A 26986-nucleotide genomic window follows, 5' to 3' on the forward strand; every position below is an offset into this window, starting at 1 on the left:
TTAAACCCACCTCTATTGGCTCTTCTCCCCCTTTGGTTTGATTGTCGCCCACCTCTCCACTCTCATAATTGCTGCTCTTCTCAACCCACAATTCTGATTTTTCCACAGTCAGACGTAGCTGATCAAGATCAGCCTTGATTTGCTTGTAGTTATCAACATCTTGATTAGACACCAGCAACTGAACCTGGAAATAAAGAAAATTGTAAAGCTATTACAGCAGTAGCACCAGCACTTACGCCTGGGTAATTTGCTTGACAGTCTCCATTCTAAGCCTCTCTTTTCAGGTGCTTTATGTAACCTTTCCTATGAAATTGAAACAGAGCACACGCAGGCTTTTTAGCCCCCATTCATCAAAAACCTTTAACAGAGCTGCAGACTGTAGTTGCCCGGAACAGTATAGTTATAATTTTCACAACATTCTCTCGCCTTCTTTACTACACTGCGAAACATTTTCAGCACAAGCACAGATTTACAAGCGCATGAGTTCTACACAGAGTTAGCTCCGATTATGATTCTCATGGTACTAAAACAATACAGTTACATGGTATTAAAGCAATACAGTTAGAAATAGCTTATCTCATCAGCCCAGTACTTCACAAGAAAAAAAAAAAGGATGATAATGACAAGGAATCGGGACATCCAAAGAAAAGTCAGAATGGCCAGCAACTTTAATGATCACCTACATCCCCATAATCAAATATTGAAAAATAACAGATTTTAATGCTGTTAGGCCAACTTAGAAAAACTTCTTTGAATATAGCTCACAAACTGACTTTCAAGTTCATGCAATTTCCTCACCACCTGAGTGGTTACCTCTTACTAAGGCTAATTTCGCTTTTTCTTTTTTTGTACTGCTCAAATTATCTGGGGTTTTTTTCACTGTTATTTGTAGTTCTTGATTTAGCATGAACTACGCATTTGCTTTCTTTGTAATGCTCTTTGCCCTAACAAGATTATTAATGAAGATAATAGTCAAAAAAACTAACAACAATCTTTACAGTAAATGAATAAGCACTATTAAGAAATCATACTTATGTAAAAGATTAAGGTCACATGGCAGACAAGAACACTGATAGGGATATTTTAAAAAAAAAAAAAATCAGTAAATGCAGGCAAATATCCACTATTTTGTAATATAAAGTTTTCATAATCTTCTCTCTTAGCTTGGTAAAACCTTGTTATTTTACAGAATTTATGAATGCTGCTCATCTGCAGACATTCATATTCCATGTTCTCTACAGTCTTTTTTTGTTTATTTGTCAATTAGCCTTTTTCATCCTTTACAAAAACATGTTAAGCTACTCGGTCCTTGCTCACCTGGGAATAACAGCTATTTATGCAACTAACTAGCATGGCATAACTTTCACAACCTGGTGGGAGGCCACTACGCTGCACTGCAAAAACGTTAAACAAAAGCTTTCCAGGTCTTTATCATTCATCTGTGTTTAAACAAGAGAAACCTCCACATCTTACGTAACGATGAGACAACACGTTAGCCAACTCCTGAAATAAGCCTCCGATGGTCTTATCAACATACGTTATACAGGGTTATGTAACAGAGATGTCATGGGGCTGGATGACAGAGACATCAGATCTCTCCATCCTCATCCACTGACACATGGAGCCTGCACATGCACCATTACCAAGCAGAAAGAATAAAAGCTGAACACAGGCTTGGCTCTGTTACTCTCTTCCTGTTGTTTGGCCGTATCTGTATCATGCGGTGGAGCACAATGCAAAGACACCCGAATCAGAACTAGAAACACCACACGACTAACAAGAGAGCCTTATACCCAGCCAAAGCAGCCCTGAAGACATGAAGGTCCCACTGCTGACACCAGTACGTGGCTTGCAGAACATGAGCCCTCTGTCTCCGAGGGGTCACTACATCATGTCTCGCTCCGAGATGCATGTGTCCCAGCTGTCAACATGGACCTACGTTTTCAGTAATGGATGCAATGCCAGAAGTGACTATTTCTGGGTGCACAACAAGATTATACACATACGGTCAAGTCTAATGAAAAAAAAAAAATCTCTGATGAATTTGGAACCCTAAGGAAATAACACTGTCATGATACAAACAGCAATTTAGGTAAGTAAAGCAGCCTTTGGAAGGACTTTCCCTGCAGCCAGTTTCCTGGAGTAACGCTCTGCCCATCCGTACCTGTTTAAATGCTTGCAGAACTTCTGCTCTCTGGCTGAAGTGCTTAAATAGCAGGTGTAGAGCACCTGAAAGCAAAGGAGGGTAGTCGTGCATGATGAGGTGAATGAGGACCCGTAAAAAAGTTCTGCCCCCTTCATCATCAAGTTGAACTGCATTCTTCTCCTTTCTGCAACAGAAATGGGGAAAAAAGGACCAAATAAAGTAAAATAAATAAGAAAAAATAAAAGCATTTGACATAAATATGCCTGGACACACAATCTTCATTTGACAGAGCTCTTCAAACCAAATCAAATACGCTGCAGGATGGAAACTATAAACATCAATTTAACATATTTTACAAGGACTTCAATCCTACAGTTATATGCTATTGCTGCAATCTTGTAGCAGAATGGACACTATGGAATGAAAGTAAGTATGTATGAAATGTGTCAAATATTGTGATTAAAATCCTTATTGCAAAAGCATTCATTTATGTCTTGGATAAGTTGTGCCAAACTCATCCCCAATCTAAATTAACTGAAGTAAACAGCATTTCATCAGAGATTAATTTGGCCCTTTCCTTTTCACTCCTTCCCTTTTCAGCTGCTAATAAAAGTTCATTTAAGAAAAAAGAAGCTCAAAAATAGTAAGACTTGCCAAAAGCATCATATTTCTGGAATCATATTTATAATCTAGAAAGGCAGAAAGCAGATTTACACTTAACATATCAAAGCAGAAATAATGTTTCCATGAAACCATTCAGTATCTCTCTTCATTTTAAAGATGCAGATGCCAAGGGCTGTGTGTTGTGTTACATTATGGGAGTTTGGGGAGAGGATCAGGGGCATTGCTTGTGCCGGTAAAGACTGAGAACGCACAAGGGACTGAGAGAGGAAAGATCAGAATGCCCATATTGTAGATCCTTCTCCCTAGCTCCAAGAAAAATGTTAAAGTCTACAGCCTTGTCTAAATGGAATTCATTTTTACTGGTATAATTATACCCATAAAATTAAACCAGTATACTGATAATGGTAATAACTCTCCAGTGTGGATATTTTCCCTACTTTTTTTTTTTTTGTTCAGAGCACAGCTGAAACCACTTCCAAAACTTTGCAAGCATAACTTGTGATCTACAGGCCTCTGGTGGTCCAGAGCTGATTTGAGGAGTCATACAAAAGAGATTATTGTCGACGTAACTTTCTAAATAAGTTCAAAAACACAATGTGCAATGACAACAGGTCATGTGGTCTATGAGAATTACTGAGGGTCAACAGTAACCTACTGATCCAAGAAAAGTGGAATTACAGCCATAAGGTACACCAGAAAAAGGTCTTTCTTTAAAAGCACCCATGTGAGGCATTGTAAGATAAATAAATAATTAGTGTGTTTTAGCCCAATACACCTGTACACCATTTCCCAGCTGCTTTTGAAACATGACAAAAACTTTCTACCAACTCCCTTACAACTAAAAGGGTGGTCATTTCCAGTCCCATGGCATCCATACCAACTGGGCTGTTTGCTTGTTTGAAATCCAGGTCTTTTCTGGCACTTTTCTGTCTATGTATAGGTGATGTAATAAGAAGCAGCCAAAGGAAGACAAAGGGGTATGAAAATAAGCACAGAATAAACAGATACTATCCATGAGAAATATCAATGTAAGCAAACAGATATATATAGAGAGGTAAAACTTCAGAGAACATACCTGCCAGCAAACATGGTTTCAGCCTGAGCTGCAATTTCATCTATGTCAGGAACAATCGCTAGGAAAAAATCAAAGTAATTATTAAAAAAAAACCAATAGTGATCATTGTTTAATCTACACAGCAAAATGGAACTTTGTTCGTCTTTAAAGTAGATGTTATCACGTAAAGGTCTAACTATGCATTCCTCAACTAGGAAAAATTCGCTACCTGCAAGAGTAGTAGGGAAGAAACAGGACATGGGGCGGACTTAAATTGTGTATTACTATTACTAAGGAAGAGCAAAATTGTAGCGATGAACCAGAGCCCCACGGTGCTAGGAGCTGTACAAATCACCACCGGTGATCCACAAATGACACAGAATATGAAACTTACATTTTTTGTTAGATGAGCCAAGCCCCACAAAGCAGACACGTAAACTTTAGAATATTTATCATAAACCATTTACCACATCGTCATTTTGCTTTAGAAAAGCTTTAATATACCTTACTACTTAGGACTTTAGTACTCCTTAGCTACCCCTGTATCATACAGCACCTCCAGTTAAAGCAATTCTCCGCCATCTCCTTGCAGATGGTCACGCAGGCAGCAGTCGGCCTTCTGAGCGCTTCTGTGCGCACGGGGAACACTCCCTGGGAAGCCACTCCATTCCCGTTCCATATTCACCTCACTTAAACCTGTCCTCATCCAACCCTAAACATTTTTTCATCATCTCCACCAAATTTGTCATCATGCAGCGTTTTGGGAAGAGTACAAATAAGACAGTAAGTTACCATCATGGGAAAGAAGGAACCACATTTTTGTTAAGAGGAGGACAGGCCAGCAAAAATCTTATTTTTATGGGATTCCTTAAAATTTTCATTTTTCCACAAGCTTTTCAACTTTAAGCCGCATGCATCTTTCTGCTGTAGTCAAGTTCATTGTTTGCAGTAGTCTGTACCGAATTATTTTACATTGCAATGCAATAGAGACATTTACCTGAAGCAATCCCTGGTGTGTCAGGTGGGGATGTTGTAGAACAATCAATGTTTTCATTGTTTTCCCCAAACTCTCTCTTATAGATAGACAACATGTAGGATATTCTGTAGTCCAGTCTAACACTGAGAATAAACTACAAGAAAAAAAGTTTTAAGTAAGACTTTTCTTCTACCATTTGGTAATACGGGTTAGGATTTTTCTGTGGTGGAACGTACAGGGAAACATGATTATTTTAAGTAAATTATTAAGTAAATTATTTTAAGTAAATATGTCCACTACAAAAAAAGAATCCATTACATTCAGCAGTTTTCTGTGATTTCTTTCTTCACTCAGACCATCCCGAGACATCTTGAGCTCTACCCTGTTGACCACTGAATACTAAGCAGCAGACTGGATTTGCCCAGGGGCTCCAGCACGCTGCCTTGTCCTCACTGCCTGCAAGCCAGATTAGTACATTCAAACCTATGATGAAACCAATTATTCCATATTCCAGCTGGACTTCTAACGCCCCATGAAGATAAGAAGTGGAGTGGGGTTGAGAGTAAAAACCACAGGCTCAAGGCTCACCCGCTCAGACGCCCGACAGCCACGGGCAGCGGTGCTGCAGTAACTCCAAGAGGTTCCCATGGAGTGAAGCACAAGCCTGGTGGGGTCTTTTGTTACATTACTAATGACCAGCTGAGGGTGAGGAGCAAACGGCATTTTCTTCACAAGGTCCTAGGAGTGTTGCCAGCACGTGGCAAAAAAAAAAACCAGCTTGGCTTTGGAAGCTACCACTGTAACGGTAGCAGAGATCCCCCTCGCTCAATGCTCTGCTTTCTTCTAATTGTCGGTACCTTTTGTTCCTCAGCTGCAAAATCAGAAACCCATACAGGAAAAATCCTAATTCAAAGCTGGACGTGCCGCGTTTATATTGGAATAGTGAGGAAAATGACTAGACTGGAAACGTGAGTACCAACTTAAGGACTGACACACATACAACCAACACTTCAACAACTGACTGCCCATCGACTGCGTTTCAGTGTTTCCCACGCTTTTGCTCCTTGCCCGCGGTAGGTGCAAGCATACAATGAAACAGGTTTAAGATCATTTAACATATTTTACAATCAGTGGGGATAAACATATGTTAAATTACCAAGACTCAGGTGACAGGTGATGACTTAGCAAATGGTAGCAACGTGTTTCTTTGATCTCTAGCTAAAGTCAGTCAAGCTTCCCAGACCCAGAATATTATAACAGGATTTGACTAGGACTATACCATCTAAAAGCAAATAAAATGCCAGTTTAAGAAGCAATACCTTTTCTTTAAAATTTTTCAAACAAAAAAAGAAAAAAGGCAGGTTTATTTTGGTTCCATGATCAAGTTACCCTATAATTGTACAAGCAAGAATTTTAAAATAAAAATTTCCCAAGTCCATGCATAATCAAGTAAGTCTATCAGGCCATCTGTTTAATTCTAGCTGATGGCAGAATAGAAAGTGTTAAGTAAAAAATGCCTTTACTTAAAGGAACAAGAGGATATATTGAGAATTAAATTATTATAAACTGAAATATTTCTTAGAATAGAATAGTTTTAATCACCATTGTACTAGCTATGCCTGATAATACAATAAATCTAAAATAATCTTACTTGCCTTTTAGGGTAATAGCATAGTAATGAAAGGTAATGTGATTTAAATTAATCCTCCTTCATTGCATATTAAACAAAACTGAATTCTTTAACTAAGATCATATATATGCACATTTACAGTGATTCACCCAACATATGACAACTTGCTAATCCGCAGTAATTTGATCATGTGACTAAACCATAACTAACAAGCCACAGATTAAATAATAAATTAGGATTAAATGCTCTCCAATCCTGGATGCTCTTGCACTGGATGTGCTGTAAAAAAGGAAAGGATGAGACAAAATGTGATTCTCCTGCCTGCGAGCAGACAGGGAATGCACAGGACAAGGTTGGTGTCCTGGAATCATACTCCTAGGCACCAACCAGTAGAGCAAGACAGTATGGAGAGAAACTCTGTCAAAACACAAATGAAAATGAGAAGCAATACACATGAATGGTATTATTTAGGTGATATAACTTCGTAACACTCTGTCCTTCACCATAATCCTTAAAGTGAAGGAGCTCTGGAACCGAAGTATGTAGTGTTGAGGGTACTCAATTGATAATCTTTCAGATGACAAGTAATTAAGGTAATGTAAATCATTTATAAGCATTTAGAACAAATGGAATCCTTAAAAAGTGACAATGGTACCAACAGATCTGCAGAATTTATAGGAAACACTGAAACATTCCTTCAGGGCATAAGTACTGCAGAAACGGGGATTTGATACACAGACCAAATGTGTGCCACTTCACTTGCTAACAGCACAAAGTGAGAATTATATCTCAGGAGGCATGCTAGTGTCATATAGCTTGTCAGTTCAGCTGGGAGAAAATCATAGCAGCCTACAGACTGTTCTCAAGCTAACAGTGGAAATCTGAAACGGACTTCAAAAGTATGTGGCCTTGCATGACGTCAGCGGGTCTAGGTGCCATTCTGCCTTCCATCAAACTACTGTAACAGAAGAGTCAAATACTGAAGTCAAGCAAGTTACCCCAGTGTAAAATGAGTGTTAATGAGACTGGAAACATACACGCTGTCTTCAGAAAACATTAGTAAGGCAGATTAAAGGACGAATTCTGACTTTTCACAGTTATAGTGACAGAGTTTCTACCGCATCTAGTTCCTTCAAAAGTGAAGTAGGTGTTAACAGAGTGAGGACCACAACTGTACAATTGTTCACACAGAGGAGTATTCTTCCTCATATCAAAGTGCTATTTTTACAATGAACAGCCCAGTGTTCATTCTAAAGAATATAGGTAACAGAACTTGCCACTATGTGAATAAGTAAAGAACTGAGAAATGATTGCTATGTAATATTCCACCAATCATTATTACCTGCAAAATCTCAATGATTTTCAGTTTGGTGTCCATTACGATCACATCTTCACTGTCTGAGGTGCTGGCTTGCTTGCTTGGGTGAATGCTTGGCTGTGCATCAGGGGCACTGATGGGAAATATAGATCCTCTGCTCAGCACCATTTGGGTCATCATCTCTCCTACACCATGGATGGTCCTCATAACATTGTTTCCTATGCATTAAAGAAAAAACACGTATATATTTGCCATGTGTAAAGCTTGCTTGCAAAGCTGTACGTCACACATACACCCATGTCATCAAACCCCTTTACAGTCTTAACAGGCCTATCAAAAAACAAGTCCTCAATTCCTGATCAGAACTCAGGAGAAGGAATTCATTCAGATTATCCAATGGTTTAGGGACAAATTTTCTAAACTGATTTTCCAAGAGATCATTTCTTGCAGGTCAGCAGATGGGAAAGATGCCAAAATATTCCCCCAGCTCTGTCGCACATGTTCAAGAAATCATAAAAAGTAGAACAAAAGAAATCTTAGTAGTTCACCTAATCCATTTCTTTGTCTGAAAGCATACTGTCTACATCTAAGACCATTTCTGAAAGAGGTTTGTTTAACCTGTTTTTAAGAATATTTATTCGTTGCATATCCCACATTATCTAGCATCCCTAGGCAAGCAATTCCAGTATTTTACTATGTTTATTGTTAGAAAACTTTTATCGGTATTTCATTTATATCATCTATTGCTGCAATTTATGACCTTGCTTTGTAGACACGTGGGAGGAGTTCATTTTCCATGCCTGCTCCCGCTGACGTCTTCGCCATGACGACTGGACATAATTTATGGGCTTGCCAGCAAGGTTGCTTTTGGCACTGCAGAAGCTAGAAGACTAGCCAGGTACCTTATATGTCACACTAAGAGAGAGTAAAGATTCGAGGCTGTGCAAGTCTGATCAGTCTCTGTATGTGGTCCAAATGACAGGCCACAAACCAAAGCCAACTGACACAGCTAGCCAACCATGTACCTATCAAAAAGGTCCCAGGAGGGGTCAAACTAGTATCCAAATCCTGAAGGTCAAACTAGTATCTGTAATCACAGTGCCCTTCATAAGTTATACCTGGGGGAAAAAATTATTTTACACACACTTTATCCAGTCTAGTTTCAATGGTACCTGTCACTGATGCCAGTTCAGCAAAATCTACCAAGAAATACCACCTGTTCCCATAGGTTATACTGGTCTGTCTTTATAGTGAATTTTGATATGAAAAGCATCTCAGTGAATCAATGACTATCTTCTTCCAAAGGTGGGGAGAAGAAAGAATGAGACTATCATGCTACCTACCTACATGAATCAGTTTCCTTTCCTGCAAAAGCACAGATCTGAATGAATGGAGGAATGGAAGGGAATGATAGCATCTCTTCACAGAAAGAGTGCCAAGACCTCGCCTACACCAAAGGCAAGCAAAGAATGAAGGAAATGTAGCTTTGCTGAGGTAAGCCTGAACAGTTCTTGTATGTCTTTTAGTACACTTTAGTCACCATGCAACTGACAAGTTTTACTCATACTGAAGAGACCCTCTTCCCAGATAATCTGCTGTAAAAAGCCAAAGCTATATTTTATTTTGTTAGCAATATCCTCCTCTTATGCCCTTCTTTCTTCAATCCATAGAGCTCAAGTACTGCATGCAGGGAAAGAGGATGCCTTCAGCCCTGACTTTAAAAGGAAAACACACATAGAATTTGCTTTTTCAAAGTGAATGAGGCAGATCAGTGTCATGTTTGAGGTCCCATTCGGCATCCGGTCTGCTGTGCAATAACTCTGAATTGGTCTTTTGACAATAATACTTCAAGTCCCTACAAAGGAGGGGGAAAAAATGTGCTTCTGACTTTGTATGATGTTAGGAAAAAAAAGCCAGAAGTCAAACTAAGGGCTAGATCCTCACATTAGGCAGGCACAGAAAGCTCTCCTAACTGCTTACACCAGCATAAAGCAAATAAAATCATTCCAAATACTCTTCTTGCTGCAAAATGAAAGTGGCACATTTTCCTTTCAAATCAAACAAAACAGCTGGGGAATAACACAGTATGGATCTCTCTCTTTTCCCCTCCCTACCCCCTTTCTGCCAGTGTGCTAAACATTTATTTGCATTGCCCATCATTCAGCATACCCTTGTAAAGCTAGATGACTCAGTGGAGGACCTTCAACGCAAAATAGCTTCAGTTAAACTGACTTTTTGCATCTTCTTCGTCTTCAAACCGTGAAATAAATGACCTCATTCATATCATCCTGTCCTTAATGGTGACTGATAAGCCCACAAGAAGACCTATAGGTTGCGCAGCTGCTTCATAGCCTCTAATACAACTGCTCTACGTCTCAGTTGAGAAGTCATCATCCGCTCTCTCACAACACATTTTCAAAATCCCTTTCACTCAGTTGTACAGAGGTGAATATACATAGAGGCACTGCTATTTGGAAAGCTCAGGAATTCTTTATAAAACAATTTTAGTCAATAAGGTTACCAGCTGATGATTAAACCACTTAAGTCTAAGACAAGTCCGGAAGATATTCTTGTCAAAAACTAGATACAACTGCAATTTGTCCCAAATAAGGCAGAAGAATTCCACTTTATCTTGAAAAGTTCCTGCGCATCCTGCCAAGATGGAAGTCCACTCGCTGTAAAGTTAACAAAAAAGACAGTGTCTTTCGGACAAGGAGTCAGACAACATCTTGGGTGAACCTCATGTTCTTGGAGAAAGCAAGCTGGGATTTTGCCTAGAGCATACACCTTGCTTATTTCTCAACTGTAACTGGGGTGGTGCACAAGCACCGCAGAAGATGGGATTCACCTCCCTCCATGACCAAGGAATTAGTCACTCTGCATTTCAGGACCACCTCCATAAATGAGGAGACGACTTTCTCCATCTCTGAAAAGGACAGTGAGAGTCCTGATATAAAAAAGACTGGGAGGCACTCAGCTAATGTGATGATGGACCATATAAAAGCATCTAGGAAATAAAAAGAAATGAGATGACTGCTGTCCTTTCCCCTTACCTGGGGAACACCTGTGGTAAGAGATGGTACAAACCAGTCCACGGTAGCTATGAAGCTGCTTCCCAATAGCATCGATAACAAGAATCAAGTCTCTGTCCACAATATTCCTTTACTATTGACCTTCATGTGACTGATCTAAACAGCTACAGGCAGGAAAGCAAAGGAGGATTAAGGTGGTACTTATTATCACTGCCATTTCAAATTGTATTTCATTAATGCAGAGGAAAGGATTTTAGTGAGAGAAAAGTCTACTTAATCCAGTTTAGTATTTACAGCTGAAATGGGTTGTGACTCAATACTGCATTATTTCTGTCAATAACAGCAGTGAGACAAGGTATCATGGGTAAACCCATCTCGGAAAACTTTTTAAATAACTGCCCGATGCTGACTATTATTTTCAATTAACTCAGAGCAGGCTTGGGAAGAATGTTCCCAGAGCGAAAATAATACAGCAACTGGAGAAATTCAGCATTCTTTTCAGGAAAGATATTTTAACAACTATGTTTTGTAGGGTCCTGATGAAATGGAACCATCTCTTAGGAGTAGACAGCAGTCAAGCAGCACATTCATGCATGGCAATGAAGCAGCTCACTGCCTCTCAGCACTGGGAGGAACAGCTCTATTCTTCGAAAGAAGCTGTGAGGGTCATTCATGTACATGAAGAGTAGGCAGTAGCTTCTCTTCCAAAAGATCCCCCAGTAATCAGCACTCATGGTGCTCAGTGTTATCTGTCCAGCCTTGGAAGTCTAGACCATGTTAAGCATGGATTTAAATCTGTCATTCACAAACATTAGGGGCCAGCAGCAGTCTTGCTAGTGAGTTGTTTCTTCTTGCTATGCTTTTGTGTTCTCTTGGCTTTAATACAATTATTTCAGCAGTAAAGGGTATGAGTCTCTGAGGTAAGGTATGCAGAAAGGTTATTGCAGCTTAAAAAGTGACTGACTGCATGTCAGCTAAGCCTGCAACAACGCAAGACAAAACATACTGGCTCAATAAAAGAGATTTAACTTCTTAGTACGTATGCACACAATGACTAAAATAATGGAACTCTGATCTTAGTTACAGCTCCCAAGTGCTTCCTGAATACCAATGCCCAAGGAAAAATTAACTTACTGCCTCAGCTAGTTAACTGAGCTGAATCAGGAGGGATAGCATGTAGATGTGAACCCTGATTACTTCTGTGTGTACTCTGCTAGAGATAAGTGAAGAGAAGCCTGAGCTCTGCCTTCATATGATACTGCCACCCTTATCCTGCTGACCTCCATCATTTGTTGTCTTCTTTGAGGTCAAGGTATTAACATTTATATATGGCTGAGAAGTGTGGCAGGATGAGAACGGTCATTGCAATGTTGTACGGTGCTATCGTGTGCAAACAACCACTTTTCTCACCAGCAAACCGCTGCAAAAGAGCTCAGAGCTATGACTGACCAACAGAGGAAAAGAAGGCAAGGCAATCTCTATGAATCGTCCTCCAGTTTTGGAATTTTCCCTTCCTCTCCCCAATTCTTCCTCTCTGCTCCTCCCTCTGCCAAGACAAGCCAGACTGCACTTCCATAAGCAGTGGACCCATTAGAAATGCCTCCTGTTGAATGTACTGTCTCACACGGTTAGCCAATGGAGGAGTGAAATCACTGTATGCGCAAGTGGTAATTTAAAGGAGCTGCAGATAGGCAGGCACTGAAAGAAGAGGAAAGAAGAGAATGCTTGTCATGTTTTGAAAAGACAACTGTGCATCTCCTTTTCATTACTTTTTATTACAATGATCACAACTTCCTAATGAATATCAGTTTCTGTCACAAAACTGTAGCACATAATCTCATGCAATTTGCCACGATTGACAACACAGCGGCCTCTCTGAGAAGACAGACTTTTCAGAGGAGTCAATTATGGGAAAAAAATAACAACCACCCAAGTAATCGAAACAGTGGATAATTTGACACTTCATTTTCTACATAAACATATTTTCTTGATAAGTCATTTACTGGTTGCAAAAATTCTAAAAGCAGAATATAAAAGTAAACAACGATCTGCTGTGTAGTACAGTATGGATGGTAAGTGACAAAATACCATATTCAGAAAGAAAAATGACTGTCAAAGGCAGCTGGCAATTCATGCCTTTTCTTCAAATTGTTCCTACCCAATTGCTATGCAGCATCCTCAGTTTGCTCTCCAGTACCCACAGCACTTTTAGATATTTCACAAACAGTGCAGAGAACCATGGGGTCGCTGAATGTGAATACACAACGGACAACCTCAAAGGCTGGCAGATACCCTTACAGCAAGAAGGGTAAGAAGAACCCTCTACTTCACAGATATCCCCAAGACACCAGGGAACTGACTTGCAGCCTTGTGTATTTAAAAAATAACTATACGCACCTAATCTGGTCCATAGTTGCCACAGAGGGACACTCCTCAACACAGATAGAGGTAAGATGGATTCCTAGGACTCAAAACTGCTCAGCCATTTCTATCTTGAACAGTTTTCCACTGTGCTCATGTCCCTACTCAGAAATGTAAAAAATGCCTATACTTTCAAAAGGATTTTAACACACAACAGCTCTCATTAGGGACTGGAGAAGCTGGATGCTCAATGTTTCTAGAAACTAAGTACCTAAATAGGAGCGGACATATGATGGATTCTTCAAAAAATCTGGTATTTAATGACCAGAAAAGATGAATGTACATGCGTCCACTGCTCCAACAACTTTCATTAACCTGTCCATAAAATACAATGTCCATACATTGTTCAATCCTGCTTATATAAAAAGAGAAAGGAGACAAACCAAAGGTTTTGCAAAACTGTGGCATTTCTCACATTGTCTCTGTAACTATGAAGTTATAAAGACAACTCTCTGATCTCATCATATCTGAGCATGCTTTTGACTAGGACTTTTGCATGACCTGATGTTTCAACTTCTTCCAAATACCTCCTAGAAAACACTTCCCTTCCAATGTAGCACGACACAAGCCAGACAACATGTGCTAACACAAAAGCCCTTAACTCCTAAAACAAATGCTGAGGCTGAAGGACAGCAGGGAATAAGCTGCCCTATGACCCCACATGGTTTCAAACACTTCTTTGAAACTACTTCTCTTCCAAATTTGGGGATTATCCATTCCTAGACCAAAGTTCTAGACCAAAGCATTCCCACAGGATATATCAGCTCCCCCAACAGCAAAGGTATCAAGAGACTCAGAAGCCTCTGAAAGCCATCTTTCCGCAACAAACTTAAAAGATGGCCCATCCTCAGTTCCTCCTGCTTTCCCTATCATTCCCAAGGAAGGCTTTCGGTAATGCTCAACTGTGGCTTGAATCCCTAGGTACACAGCAACACCAGTCCCATCTGTATGATGCACTGGCAGCTGCAAGAACTACTTTATATTAGAGGTTTTCCCATTTCCATTTCCATTATGCACAGGGCTCCTCCCACTTGCCAAAATATGCTACAGGACTGCAAGAATCCTAAGCAACCTTCCCATGTCCCTCCCAAGCACCTCAGCTGGTGGGAGAAGGGCACTACCTCTCCCAGTCTTGGTCAAGGAAAGTTGCTGCTGGGCCTTAAGGAAGTGAAGATCTAGGCAGAAAAGATGGCTGAGCTATACCTAATATAATTTAAAATTTCGGATCTCTGCATCAACTGTTACCTACCATCATCATTGCTCCATTAAAAAAAAACCCTATCTTCTCTCCCTCACAGTATGCAACTCATTCAGAGGTGAATCAAGGCTTAGCCTTGTGTGGCAATACGACGGGGTCTGGCCTTCCTCCAGTCAGCCTCCTCTGCCTTCAGTGCTGCTGAGGAGAGAAGGAAGCCAACCGCCTCAGAAGGGTGCACTCAGAGCCCCCTCAGTTCCCACAGTGTGAAGCCCACTACCTACCACCACCACCCAGAGCCCCTCCTGACTGACTGATAGCACCTATTCCTGTTTCCCCAAAAACACCAACATACTTAGTCCTTCCCTGCCTTGCCAACTTCTTTCACCACAGCGCGTCAGGCCTCCTTCTCCATCCACGATCCAATGAAGTCCCAAAGCCTTCTCAGTCCTCCTCAGCCACTCTCATTTTTCCCCATGAAAATTAACTTTTATCAGTGGGAGTCTTGATGTGGCAAAAATGAATTTTGCCAGTGCTCTGGGGAAGCTGTAGCCTGGTTTCCAAGCTCAGTGCTACATTAGGAGACATCTAGCATGCTGCTGAAAGTCCCAAACTTTTACCATCATCCAAGTGAGCTTTCAGTGAAGCTGACCTTGTCTCAACACATGCCTGGGTATAGGTGCGTTCAACCAGTTTTTAGTTTTAGACAGTACTTGTAACAGCAAGTCGCTTTCCCGACGACTGCTGAAACAGGAACCCTGACTCCAACGCCTTGACTTTGTGGATTTCAGTGAGACCTATACTATTGCTCCACCATAATCTTCTTAAAAAGTTTCAGTGCCATCTTAAAAGTATGCAACACTGCCAGTCCTTGGGGGTCCTCTGGCAGGGAACCGCATGCACAGCAATGTCTAGTTACCAAGGGCTAAATTAAAAACCCTATGGCAGCTTTAGCTCTACATTTCTTTGCCTTTGTTGACTTGGCTACATTGCTTCATGCAATTTAATTTTTCTGCGTGAGAAGTTATAGCCATTTTTAAGACATATAACAACACCACTTCAGTACCTAAAGGAACACATTTTATTTCAAACCCTTTAGAGCTATATATTATTTGCCAGAAGCTTTAAGCCTTACAGCTCTGTTTGTGAGAGAGGTATTAATTTTTACAGGTTTTCTACAGAATTTGCCCATAAAGACTGCAGAGCCTACCATAAAGAGGCCAAGAATCACACTTTATTTCTTCATTAAACCATTTTTCATCGCTCAATAACTACCTGACCTCAGTAAGCCTCACAGAAAACCTAATGCATGACACTAAGGGCAGAAGGTGAGGCCATATACATTTTATACAGCCCTCGGAACTAATGAGGTAAAACAAACAAACGACAGACAAAACCCCCACAATATGCAATATGCATACATTAGCTATCCACTCCCTGAATGAATCTCGCCACCCCAGCCTCCGCTCACCTACAGCATATCCACAAGCCCTCCCTTTTTGCATGGAAACTCACTGCTGCCCGGCCATGGTGAAACTCCAGCAAACTTCACCTTCTTTTGACATTCTGCAGTTTCTGATGATGTTGCCTATACCCCAAAACTACACAGCAGTGTCAAAAATACAGCTTTCCTGCCATAGACATTATGAAGGAAAAAATACATAGGATGAAGGAAAAAAAACACAGAACAGCCTGCTGGCCTTGAAGGTAAAAAGCACCACAGGAATCAAGCCTTTGAGCCAAGTTATGTCTATGAAATGGATATTGAATCCTGGAAGAGCAATGGTCTCTGGGATCACATTAAACGCACAGGTCTCATGATGAGGGAAAGAAGAAGGAGGAAAAAGAAATGGTTCATGCCAGAGAATTAAACTCTCAGACTGACCTCCCCTTTGGGCTGACAAAATTCTGCACTGAACAGCAGTTGCTTCACTATAGACACAGCTAACTTTCCTAAGGGTTACATCTTTTTTTTCTTGCAACCCTTTTTTTTGTGTGTGTAAATTGCTGGCATAAATTATTGCTCCAGTCTGCCAGGCAGCCACTGCCTCATTAGTTCTGCTAATCCAAGTATGCCTCAAGAAGATATTTCAAATTGTTAACTAGACAAAAGAGCAGCTAACAAGCACAGATGCAAGGCTCCTTTCTAATAGCCCTGGATAAAATCTGGTCCTTCTTGGTTCACAGAGGACTCACAGGTACAGTAGAAATGGCAGGTCCAACCTTGTTCTCAACCCTGTTCTAGTAGCAGTCTCACTACTGGTGCTTCTAAGTAGTATGCATCTCTACTTGCAGCCAAGAGTACCAGAAGATGACACTACCTATCTTCTTGCTCAGTTGAAGCTGAGAAACAAAGCAGACTATCAGGATGTATCAAAGGGGCAGAAGACTGGTCAAGAGTCCCATGACACACCGATATATAAGCACTCTTTTGCAGAGAGACGGTAGCCCACCAGTGCTGAAGTCTTCAGGAGAGCGTGAGGGCTTCCCCGTTCTCACCCGTGCCAGGGTCGAACCTTCTGGGGTATGTAACAACAAGGCAGGAACGCCTGCAGCGGGACGTAGGGGTCAAGTTTTTCATAATACATTTCAAAGAAATGTTCCACAGTCTCAGGACATGTATGGGCAGATCTTCAGTCCCTTCAGTCTACAGGAGGTATAGGCTCCCAAGCTAAAGACCCAGATATAACGTGAAGGAGCTGTGATATTTGTCAACCAGTTTGACCAGGTAAAAGGAGGCGTCTGTTGAGCCAGTCATGACCAACACGTTTCACATGAGAATCACACAGGCAGCAGCTGTTGGAGCTTACTATACCTAGTTTTTAAAACCTGTGTCTCAAAAAGACTGAGCATAGTCTTCCTTTGTGGAAGCAAAGGGAGCTGAAAGACTGATGTCAGTGGACACTGGCTCAGAAAAATTATAGTCATTTATGGAGAGCTCCTGAAGGAAAGACATACTCTGCAGATAACCTAGGTGTGTCCCACCAATGTTCAAATTGGTGCCCAGCACTATGAGTTGCATCCCAAGATATATGCAGCCTAAATTCTAGGATGTATTTCCCTGCATGGCCATTATTCTCATTCCCAAACAACATTAACTAAATAGCACTGAGCTGCATGGCAAACGTGTAGCTTGCCTGCTAATACTACCATGTCATTTCATCTTTCAGACCTGACATATGCTGTAGCTGCATGGTTTGACTAAAATCAGCTATTTGAAAGATCAATTGCACCTAAAGAAAGATGTGCATTTTAATTCACAGAGAATAAATAACCAGTATTGGACAAGGCAGATTGGCTCCTGACTCTAGAATGATACAGCAGGGTGCACTTATTAGAAAAGCAATGACTTTACCTTTTAATTAAAACTGTAAGAGATTATAACATTCTTGAAAGGTGCCAGAATGACAGCACTACTAAATGAAGCCTTCGCTTTCTCCTTAAGAAAAAAATGTTTCTTTAGGATACAGGTAGTGTATTTTGTAAATCCTGTATTTTTTACAACGTAAAAGGGAAAAAAAGAAACAGAAAAAAGCTTCAAATAACCTCAAAAAATGATTCAAAGTTAAGACACTGAAAAAAAGAGCTGGCTGCAAGATCTTTGAGTCAGTTCATTTTTAGGATGCAATCTAGGTAAGAAGTATTTCCAAAAATACACATATTTTCTTTTTCCAGGATCCTCTCTCACAAATGTTCCTAGCCAGCTTTCCTCAATCTGTCCTCATCAAATAAGGTCACACCTGAAAACTACATGCACACTAATTTAATTCTGGTTAAGGTAACTGACAGTGGCATTAAAATCAAGCTTTTTAAAAGATATAAGGCATAACATTAACAGTAACGTAAGGCTCTTTTCAGAATCTTTCCAGAACCAATATAGAGAAACTTGCACAGAACATCAAGGACTACCTCAGCCATCAACGTGAGTCAAAATTTAAGCAAAGGATGGAAAAGGACATCTTGAGGTAAAAGGTTAATTAAGTCTTCCTGCAACTTCCACAAAACCTAAAAATACATCCCATTTTGCAAATTTGCTTCAACAGTTCAACACTTGTCATATATACTTTCTTACTTAGCAAGTGGTTTTACTGAAATAAGTGGGTCTATTTAAGAAATAAATATTAAATAGGGAAGAAGATTCCAGATTGCTGGTTGTAAATTTGGTGATTTCAATTTTGAGGTGCACAACTCCAGGCAGGCTTCCCACAGCCAAGACTCGCCTCATTCTTCCCGCCACCATTAAATATATTTCTACCCATTCCTAAAATCCTGACTACAGATTTCATGATGCAGAGCAGCTGCCAAACCAGTAAAGAGCCAAGCTCACCAGTCTCCTACAACTCCATGTTGTAGGAATCAGATGCTGAAAGCTTTTGTTGCTACTGACCTGGAACAAATCAATGTCAGTAATGGAAGGGCAGTATACCTATTTATCCCCAAATTTATTCAGCACTAAGCTTCCCATAGAAATCAATGCTTTTTAACAAAACTAAAATGCAAGACCTACCATGTAAAATAAATAGATCCTACCCAAAGTTCTTAACTTCTATAGACCTGCCCCCTTGGGTCTACTCAGCTGCAGAATACGAATTGCATGACTTTTCCATTTGGTCAAACCTCTTCTCAAGGCACTTGTCCTAGAACCTGAAAATCAACCGCATTTCTGAATAGGCATAATTACTGACAAAATGCTGCTGTTAAATATCCATTTAATATTAATCTATGTAATTATACAATAAGATAGTGATGAAAATTAAAATAGAGCCCAAGCTGGTATTCAGTAGCACTTTCCTACATTAGAGTTACAGGACCAGGCCCCTAGTGCTTGATAAAATTTAAACACATTTGTTTATACCATTAAACCACCAATCCCAGGCATCGTGGCTGGCTTTCAGTGCTTGTCAAAACTACACTTCAAAGCTCTAAGCTCAAAGTATGAAATACATGTTCTTACTGAATTAAAGCTAATGCCTAGACATTTGTGATCACTGACTGGATGGATTAAAAAAAACCCAAATAAACCCCACAACTTTTATAATCTCCAAAACTAATAATTTACTTCCACACATTCACATTATATACACAAAATCAGAACGGACACAATCTTAACTTTTTTTCTTTTTTTTTTTAAAAGCAATGTAATGAGTTTTGCAACTCAGGGAAGCTAACTTTCCTTAAGAAAGCAGCTGTGTAAACCTGCACATCCCTAGAGCAGTTTGTTGGCGAGACACCTACCTGCAATACTCCGTGTTCAAAGGTATGATATGAATGTTGCAAGTATGAGGTTTAATAAGGCCAAGTGCTGGGTCCTGCACTTTGGCCACAACAACCCCATGCAACGCTACAGGCTTGGGGAGGAGTGGCTGGAGAGCAGCCCGGCGGAAAGGGACCTGGGGGTGCTGGTTGACAGCCGGCTGAACATGAGCCGGCAGTGTGCCCAGGTGGCCAAGAAGGCCAACAGCGTCCTGGCTTGTATCAGAAATAGTGTGGCCAGCAGGAGCAGGGAAGTGATTGTGCCCCTGTACTTGGCACTGGTGAGGCCGCACCTTGAGTACTGTGTTCAGTTTTGGGCCCCTCACTACAAGAAGGATGCTGAGGTGCTGGAGCATGTCCAGAGAAGGGCAACAAAGCTGGTGAGGGGTCTGGAGCACAAGTTGTATAAGGAGTGGCTGAGGGAACTGGTGTTGTTCAGTCTGGAGAAGAGGAGGCTGACGGGTGACCTTATCGCTTTCTACAACTACTTGAAAGAAGGTTGTGGAGACGTGGGCGTTGGTCTCTTCTCCCAAGTAACTAGTGATAGGAGGAGAGGAAATGGCCTCAAGTTGCGCCAGGGGAGGTTTAGGTTGGATATTAGGAAAAATTTCTTCACCGAGAGGGTGGTCAACCATTGGAACAGGCTGCCCAGGGAGGTGGTGGAGTCACCATCATTGGAAGTGTTCAAAAAACGTGTGGATGTGGCGCTTCGGGACATGGTTTAGGGGGCATGGTGGTGTTGTGTTAACGGTTGGACTTGATGATCTTGAAGGTCTTTTCCAACCTTAATGATTCTGTGATTCTGTGAAGTGTTGGACCTGCCAGAGAGGACGCTGTGGAGTAAGACCCTTGCCGCAGTCTGGAGAGATATGGGAGAGCAGAATCTGACGTTCTCTGAAGACAAGAAGTCACCCTCACCCCAGAGTGACTGGAGGGAGGGCTCCCACCATCCTGAACAAGGGCAGGGAACAATCGATCTGTCTGTATTTTATGGAAGTTATGAATAAGAAAATACTTTCTGAAAAAAATCAAGAGACATGCCGATTTTAGAAAATGCCAACGCGTTTTCAAAAAATCACAAAAAACCCAGGCTGAGTTACTTTCTAATGTAATCCTTTTTACTTAATAGCCTAAGAGAACGGTATTGTAAGTTAAAAGGAACAATAAAAAGTCAAGACCAGTAAGTGACAAAACAACTAACAGATGTCCTCAACAACTCCGTTTTATAACAGAGAGAGAGGATACCTCTGTAAAAGGGCAAGGGGAACCGCTGATGTACAATCTTCTAAGTACTATAAAATTGAAAAACAAGGTATACCTACAGCTTTGCCTGGTGAACAATCCTTACTGTCAGAATGAGGAGGGATATAGATGAAATTGCTGAGACCAGTTTCTCTGTTGGCCTGTTCATTCCTCAGGAACCCTAGTGGATCCAGACTCCACAGGACCTAGGTAACATCAGTACCTTTGGGGTCAAACTTGTTTGAGTAGAAGTGGCTGCACAACATGCAAAGCACTGTAGAATCAGACCCCTGGTCTTTCCCCTTCCCCCAGAAGATAAAAAAGTACAAGAACATCATTAAGACACATGATCATCTCATACACAGCAACCCGAATACAGCAAGGTCTCCCTGTCAAACACAGACTCAAGCCCAGTCTCAAGTCAGGACTCACTTATCCTGAGCATCATCTACAGTCCAACACATGCCACGGCACATAAGTTCCAGCCCACCACCACCACTCAGACAGAAAACATAAGCACTTTCTGCACCTTACTGTGGGCTTGAGCACAGGTTCATAAAGTCTGAAAAGAGCTCAGCTCTTTCCAGCTCGGTGTGGATGCACGGCACCTCAGCTACGGCTAAGTGATACCCAGCAAGGCAGAGAGCACACAAGCAGGTCGAGGGCTCTGTGTATGTAGGGCCTCATCCAAACCTTCTCATTACCTTGAAGCAAAGACACAATCAGGATGTGGATGCAAGACGGCCACAGGGCTGGTTTTAAAGCACTGCTACCCAACAACAGGTTTTTTTTTATAAAACAGGAAGGAAAGGAAAAAAAGAATGGAGGCAAATACTCTGCTGGCACAAACTCCCACAGCCCCAGGAACAAGAGCAACTTATGCCAGACAAACTCCTGCCCCTATTGTCTGATTCATTCCTCACCAGCAGGCTTCCACACGAAACAAATATAGGCAGAAGTTACAAACAGTTGACATTTCAGCCACAGCAGTGGTCTGCAAAATGTCAGCTACTACAGTACCTGGTGCTTTCTTCTTGAGCTCCCTCTCTAATCTTAACCTGCAACTAAAGTTAATACTGATTGGGTTTTGTGTGTTTTTTCCTAATGAAAAGGACTCCCCTGTTTTGCTTGAGTAATATGTTTTTCAGACATGAAATATGTTCTTCGGGCATGAAGTTTTATGAGCTGTGTGCTCAAAAATAGCGAATAGGAATTATAAAACTGCTTAAGCTGCTTCTAAATTATGCATCCTTGTGACATATCCATCTTCACAGCCTAACGCTGCCGATGGGTAGGGAAGTATGTACCTCCAGAGAAAGGAGGAGGAAGAGTAAGATGCTTGGGCACAGCAGTTAAATACTCAAGATCATTCTGTCTCAACTGCAAAGTGAATGCACAGTTTATATGTTTTACGATCTGTCAATTGGAAAAGAAAAGGAAGTCTGAAGACGAGATATGATCATCCAAAGATGAGCATCCTTTTCCTTTGTCAAAGACTGTAGAAAGCCTCTGCAGCAAGCGTTACAGCTATTTCAACATAAGAACACCTGTCTCTGCAGCAAAATTTCAATACCTATTTTTAAGCCGAGACAGCACAGCCAATATCTCTATCTCTGGTCTCCCTCAAGATGGCAGACGTGACTGACAACAGCCTGAGCTAGCAAAAACCCGTCGCTAAAGCAATGGGCTTTCTAGCCATATAGTTAGTGGGAAAAGGGGAAAAAAAAACCCAACAAACCAACCCACATACCATTTCCAAAAGAACATCAGTGGATTGTCAAAACCTGACCTGAACTGGTCCATGTTTAAAAGATAAACATCCATGGAGACAACTACAGCCAAGAAAGCAGTTTAAAGCATTTGTATAAAGGCCGAAGCTAATCAGAGACACACAAAAAATCCCACCTTTGTTCCGTGTCTTTTTTCCTGAAAGAATGTGAGACAAAACCAAATATGTGACAAAAGTTTCCAACAAGGCTCCAGTCAATGGCTGAGTGTTACTAACAAGGCTACTGAGCTTCTCTTTGCATGGTTGGTGACATTTTCTGCATTTCTTCCCACTACTTTGTTTCAGAGTAAATTCATTGATTTGCATGGAATTGCTCTGGAAATTAGTATAACTGAGAGCAGGTCCGTTTGTACTTAACAGGTAGTTCTTTCCTCTCCTGTATAGCCTGAAAGGAAACGCTTCAACAGAAATAAAAGGGAATTAAGGATGAAACACACTTTTATGAGTAATGAAGGTGAGTAAAAACACTGAATGAGATGTATAACCAAGATTAAAGACTTGAGCAGAGAGAGAACTAAATGGAAAAACCACATGTGCATGTTCCATGTTGCCAACTGGCCAAGATTTTACCTGGAGTCAAACTGTGTCCAGAGCCATTTAAGAAGAGAGTCTGCAATGCGCTATTTCAGGCACAAATAAGGAAAACATAATTCCAGGTGTCTGAACATAGCCTTCCTCTAGTGCTGTAGAGGGACTGCAGCCAGCTATAGCATGCCTTAGTATGCACAGCATTACAACAAAGAATTTCAGGGTCTTTCAGTAAAGTGTACTGGCAGTGATGGAGGAAAGACCAAGAGAACCAAGCACAAGACTTCTTGGCTCAGAGATGACAATGACAGTCTACACTTCTCCAGAGTGTGTGAACGTCAAAGAAGAAAAAAGTATGACGGATGGCACACTCACACAGGGCATCTGTAGGAGTGACTGAGAAAAACGATGATTAAGAAAATACAAAATAATTCTTGTTTTAAACAAGACAGCTCATCCTTTTTGGTGCTGTGGGCCAGCTGGCAGTGCAATGACACTTACAGCAGCTACATATTAAAACAGAATTTGCCATCAGCCAGTCATCCTGGACCCTCAGCCACATGACTGTCACACCTCCCTTCCACACACACAGGAAAACTAAACTGCTAAGTTTCAGCCCCTTCTAGCATGTTCATTCTCAACCCAGTTTTAAGCCACGGTAGAAGAGGCAGTGGGACATACAGTATTGTACTGGGGTTGTCAGACAGGCATTCTGGTCTGGGTTTAAAAAAATAATAATTCTAAAATGACAAACACATGCAGAGGATGGTCTCATCTGGACTTCCACCTGGTGCTTCTGCAGTTGTGGGACCAGTAACATCTTATTCTCCCTTTAAATGAAGTGCTAGGACAACTAATAAACACTTGTGCCACATATGAGCCATCATAAACGCTGTGCCCAGGCAAACATTATCTGCACTTGCTTGGGATGTTCAGCGCAAAGGACACCGAGGCTTAGATCCAGATTTGAAAGCGCAGTTCCAAACAAGCAAAGAAGCAGCAGCACCAACACAGTAACCACAAGTCATGAAGTCTGCAGCTCTGTTCAGAAAGGTTCCTTTTTAGGTGACCATCTTCATGTGTCCTGCAAGACATTCCTGTAGGTGGGTTTATGTGTGAATAAAGAACCTTGCATGAATAATGAGATGTTCCATAAATTATTTCCAATCTAAATAATGAATTATATGCTGGAATGACAGTCTTTGCTGCTTCTCTCACCTCCATCCTGAAACTTGCTCAACCTTTCGAAGTATGATGATATAGGAACTTGAACAATATCTAGAATTGCCAGCAGTGTCCGGGTCAGTCTGAGAAGCTCACTAAAACTATAAAAGCCAAAGTAGATGAGGTTTCGAGCCAGATGTACCACCTACGAGAAAAAGAAATTAAAAATGAAGTATCAGCAATCTGTGTGGCATGCAGCTGTACGATATGGTTGCATTTCACACAGCAGCTTTCACAGAGATCCAGATCGCCAGTTGCATTCAAATTAGTACAAGTTTTTCCACTGATTTAAATGGGCCTTGGACTAAGGCCAGTGACTTCAAATGTTTTTCAGAGTTAGATAAAGCAATTGGTCAGTCAAATTACAACAGAAAGCAAAACCAACATGAGATGTAAGAAGGCGTGAAAGGATACAATGTGATCTAGGAAAATATATATAAGACTGAGAAGAAAGACTCCAGGAAATTGTTTAAAGAGGCAGCAGCTGTGGGGAAGATGGAAGTCAACAAGAGTAAGACAACTGTGGTAAGTTTGAATGGAGGTGATTTAGGATGACTGGAGGCAGGACCGACAAAGCTTGGGAGGTAGGTTGGAGGAAGAACTATAAAAGCTGTAAGCATTTCCCCTTTTTTCAATGTTATTTGAGTCTAGAAGATTTAGGCCTATCTAAAGTTTCTGTCAGGAATTTCAAACAATACTTAAAACACAGAATTAGGTTATTCAGAGTATTTCCTTCAGTGTCATATCTTACACAGAGAGTAGTACTTATGTTGAAGAATCCCTGCATGCTAATTCACTGATGTGGCGAGAAAGGTCATATGGCCATTCACCCACACACATCTCCCTCCCTCCTGCCACTGAAATGCAACCATCTCAGGAGAAGGAAGCAAAAATACAGTTGTTTGACACCAGACTGTAATATTGTTTTCTGCAGTAACAGTCATCGCCAGGAACATTAGAATTAGGAACTGGTGCTTCTTTAGGACATTTTACACCAACATTTATTCTGCAACTATCTTTATTTTGAAAAAGCCAATGTCAGCTTAGCTAAAACGAGGAGGAATACTGAAAGTAGGCTGCAGATAGCTGAGAAGTACCTCAAATGTAAGTTTATTTTTCTCTTTGTCTCCAAAAGGAAAGGGTTGATTTACAACTTCTTTCAAGTACTCTTCTACAAATTCCATAGTGAGTGCAAACTTCCTCTTCATTTCATTTCTCGAAGAGTCTGTGAAAGAATCGTACCTATAATGCAAGGCACAGAAGGAAGGAAAATTACACCTCTAATAACAGGATAAGCTGTCACTAAACTAAAACCAAACCAATAATAAAGCTATAAAATTACCGTCAGTTGTCTGTAAGGAGAAGGAGTAGAGGTCAGCTGATTCTGCACAGATATGCAGAGAGGATGGACAAACCTTCCCTCCAAACATACCAGTAAGGGTTGCAGGGAATGGGAATAACAGGCACAGGAAAATACTACTGTTCTGGCAGATAGCACTCTTAAACCTTGCTGTGGCAATTCAATAATCCCTAAGTCTCAATTTCCTTTCTCCACAAGGAAAATAGTACATGAGGAAAGCAGCTCGGGACAGACGACTTCCACCTTTGCACCACCAACTAGGACCGATTTTTTGTATATGTCGAAACAGTCCTTCAACTCACTAACAGAAGCAATACTGTCTGCTGCACTGCTATACTTCTTCCTCTGTTTCTTCAGCCAGGTACTCCTTGTCTGGGTCTAGCCCAGTGGCACTGCTCCATCAAATCAATTAAGACAGAGAGGCTTTCCACTAAAGTCAATGGGCCCTTCTCCCATACTTAAATTTAACACATGCTTAAGTACTTTGCTGGATGGAGGCCAAAGCCTCTGTGAACTGTTTCTGGGGCAATAGCTGTACCGAACTGTAAATTCTGGCTTTCCAACTGTGGCTTTCAGTTGAGCTTGAACCATAAAACTGAGCTCCAGCCTAGCAAACGTGTAATGTTAGACACAATTAGACTACTTCAAGTTCAGTTGGTCTGAGGTATGGCCATTCCATTTTTCCCCAGTTTGTTCCCTATAAGAACACAGTGAAAAATGAAATTGAAATATTTTCATGTAAAGATACCCATGGAAGTTTCCAAGAGTAATAATTAATAGCTCTGTGTTCTGCAACAGAATACCTTTCCACAGATATGTTGTGTTGACATTACACTTCCACAACCATTTTGTTCTGAGACTAACCCCTACAAAATGCTTTTGTACTTTAGTTTGCAACACTGTCAACTCACTCATGAATTGTGATCTTAGTAGGAATTTCAGTCCACAATCTGGCATATCTCACAGGTACCACAGATTCCTGAGGATCTCTGTCCACATGCATGTGTAGCATCAGCCGACAAAAAGAAGCCCGGAGGTCATAAGGGAGGCTTTCATCAGACATGCATCGTAGGATCAAGTCTACTGACAGCTGAGCAGAAATCTGGTTGATGGCTAGATATTGGCGGTCCAGGCACATTCTTGCAAAGAGGTTCAGTTGGTACCTTAAAGAAAAACAGCAACATATTTCCAACT

General features: G+C 41.0%; 1 protein-coding gene across 1 annotated transcript in view; it reads right to left on the bottom strand.

Moving 5' to 3' along the window:
• Nucleotides 1-26986, bottom strand: part of LOC104627509 (inositol 1,4,5-trisphosphate receptor type 2) — a 66350-nt gene that overhangs the window by 20594 nt on the left and 18770 nt on the right. Inside the window, exons 10-17 of the mRNA XM_010295799.1 lie at nucleotides 26704-26955; nucleotides 25530-25674; nucleotides 24427-24577; nucleotides 7773-7966; nucleotides 4822-4954; nucleotides 3846-3903; nucleotides 2165-2330; nucleotides 11-184 (exon numbers count right to left, since the gene is read on the bottom strand). Of these exons, the coding sequence (XP_010294101.1) occupies nucleotides 11-184; nucleotides 2165-2330; nucleotides 3846-3903; nucleotides 4822-4954; nucleotides 7773-7966; nucleotides 24427-24577; nucleotides 25530-25674; nucleotides 26704-26955 (1273 nt within the window). The remainder of the gene's footprint in view (nucleotides 1-10; nucleotides 185-2164; nucleotides 2331-3845; nucleotides 3904-4821; nucleotides 4955-7772; nucleotides 7967-24426; nucleotides 24578-25529; nucleotides 25675-26703; nucleotides 26956-26986) is intronic.

This window comes from Phaethon lepturus, unplaced genomic scaffold, assembly GCF_000687285.1.
Source record: "Phaethon lepturus isolate BGI_N335 unplaced genomic scaffold, ASM68728v1 scaffold10541, whole genome shotgun sequence".
NCBI classification, from domain to species: domain Eukaryota; kingdom Metazoa; phylum Chordata; class Aves; order Phaethontiformes; family Phaethontidae; genus Phaethon; species Phaethon lepturus.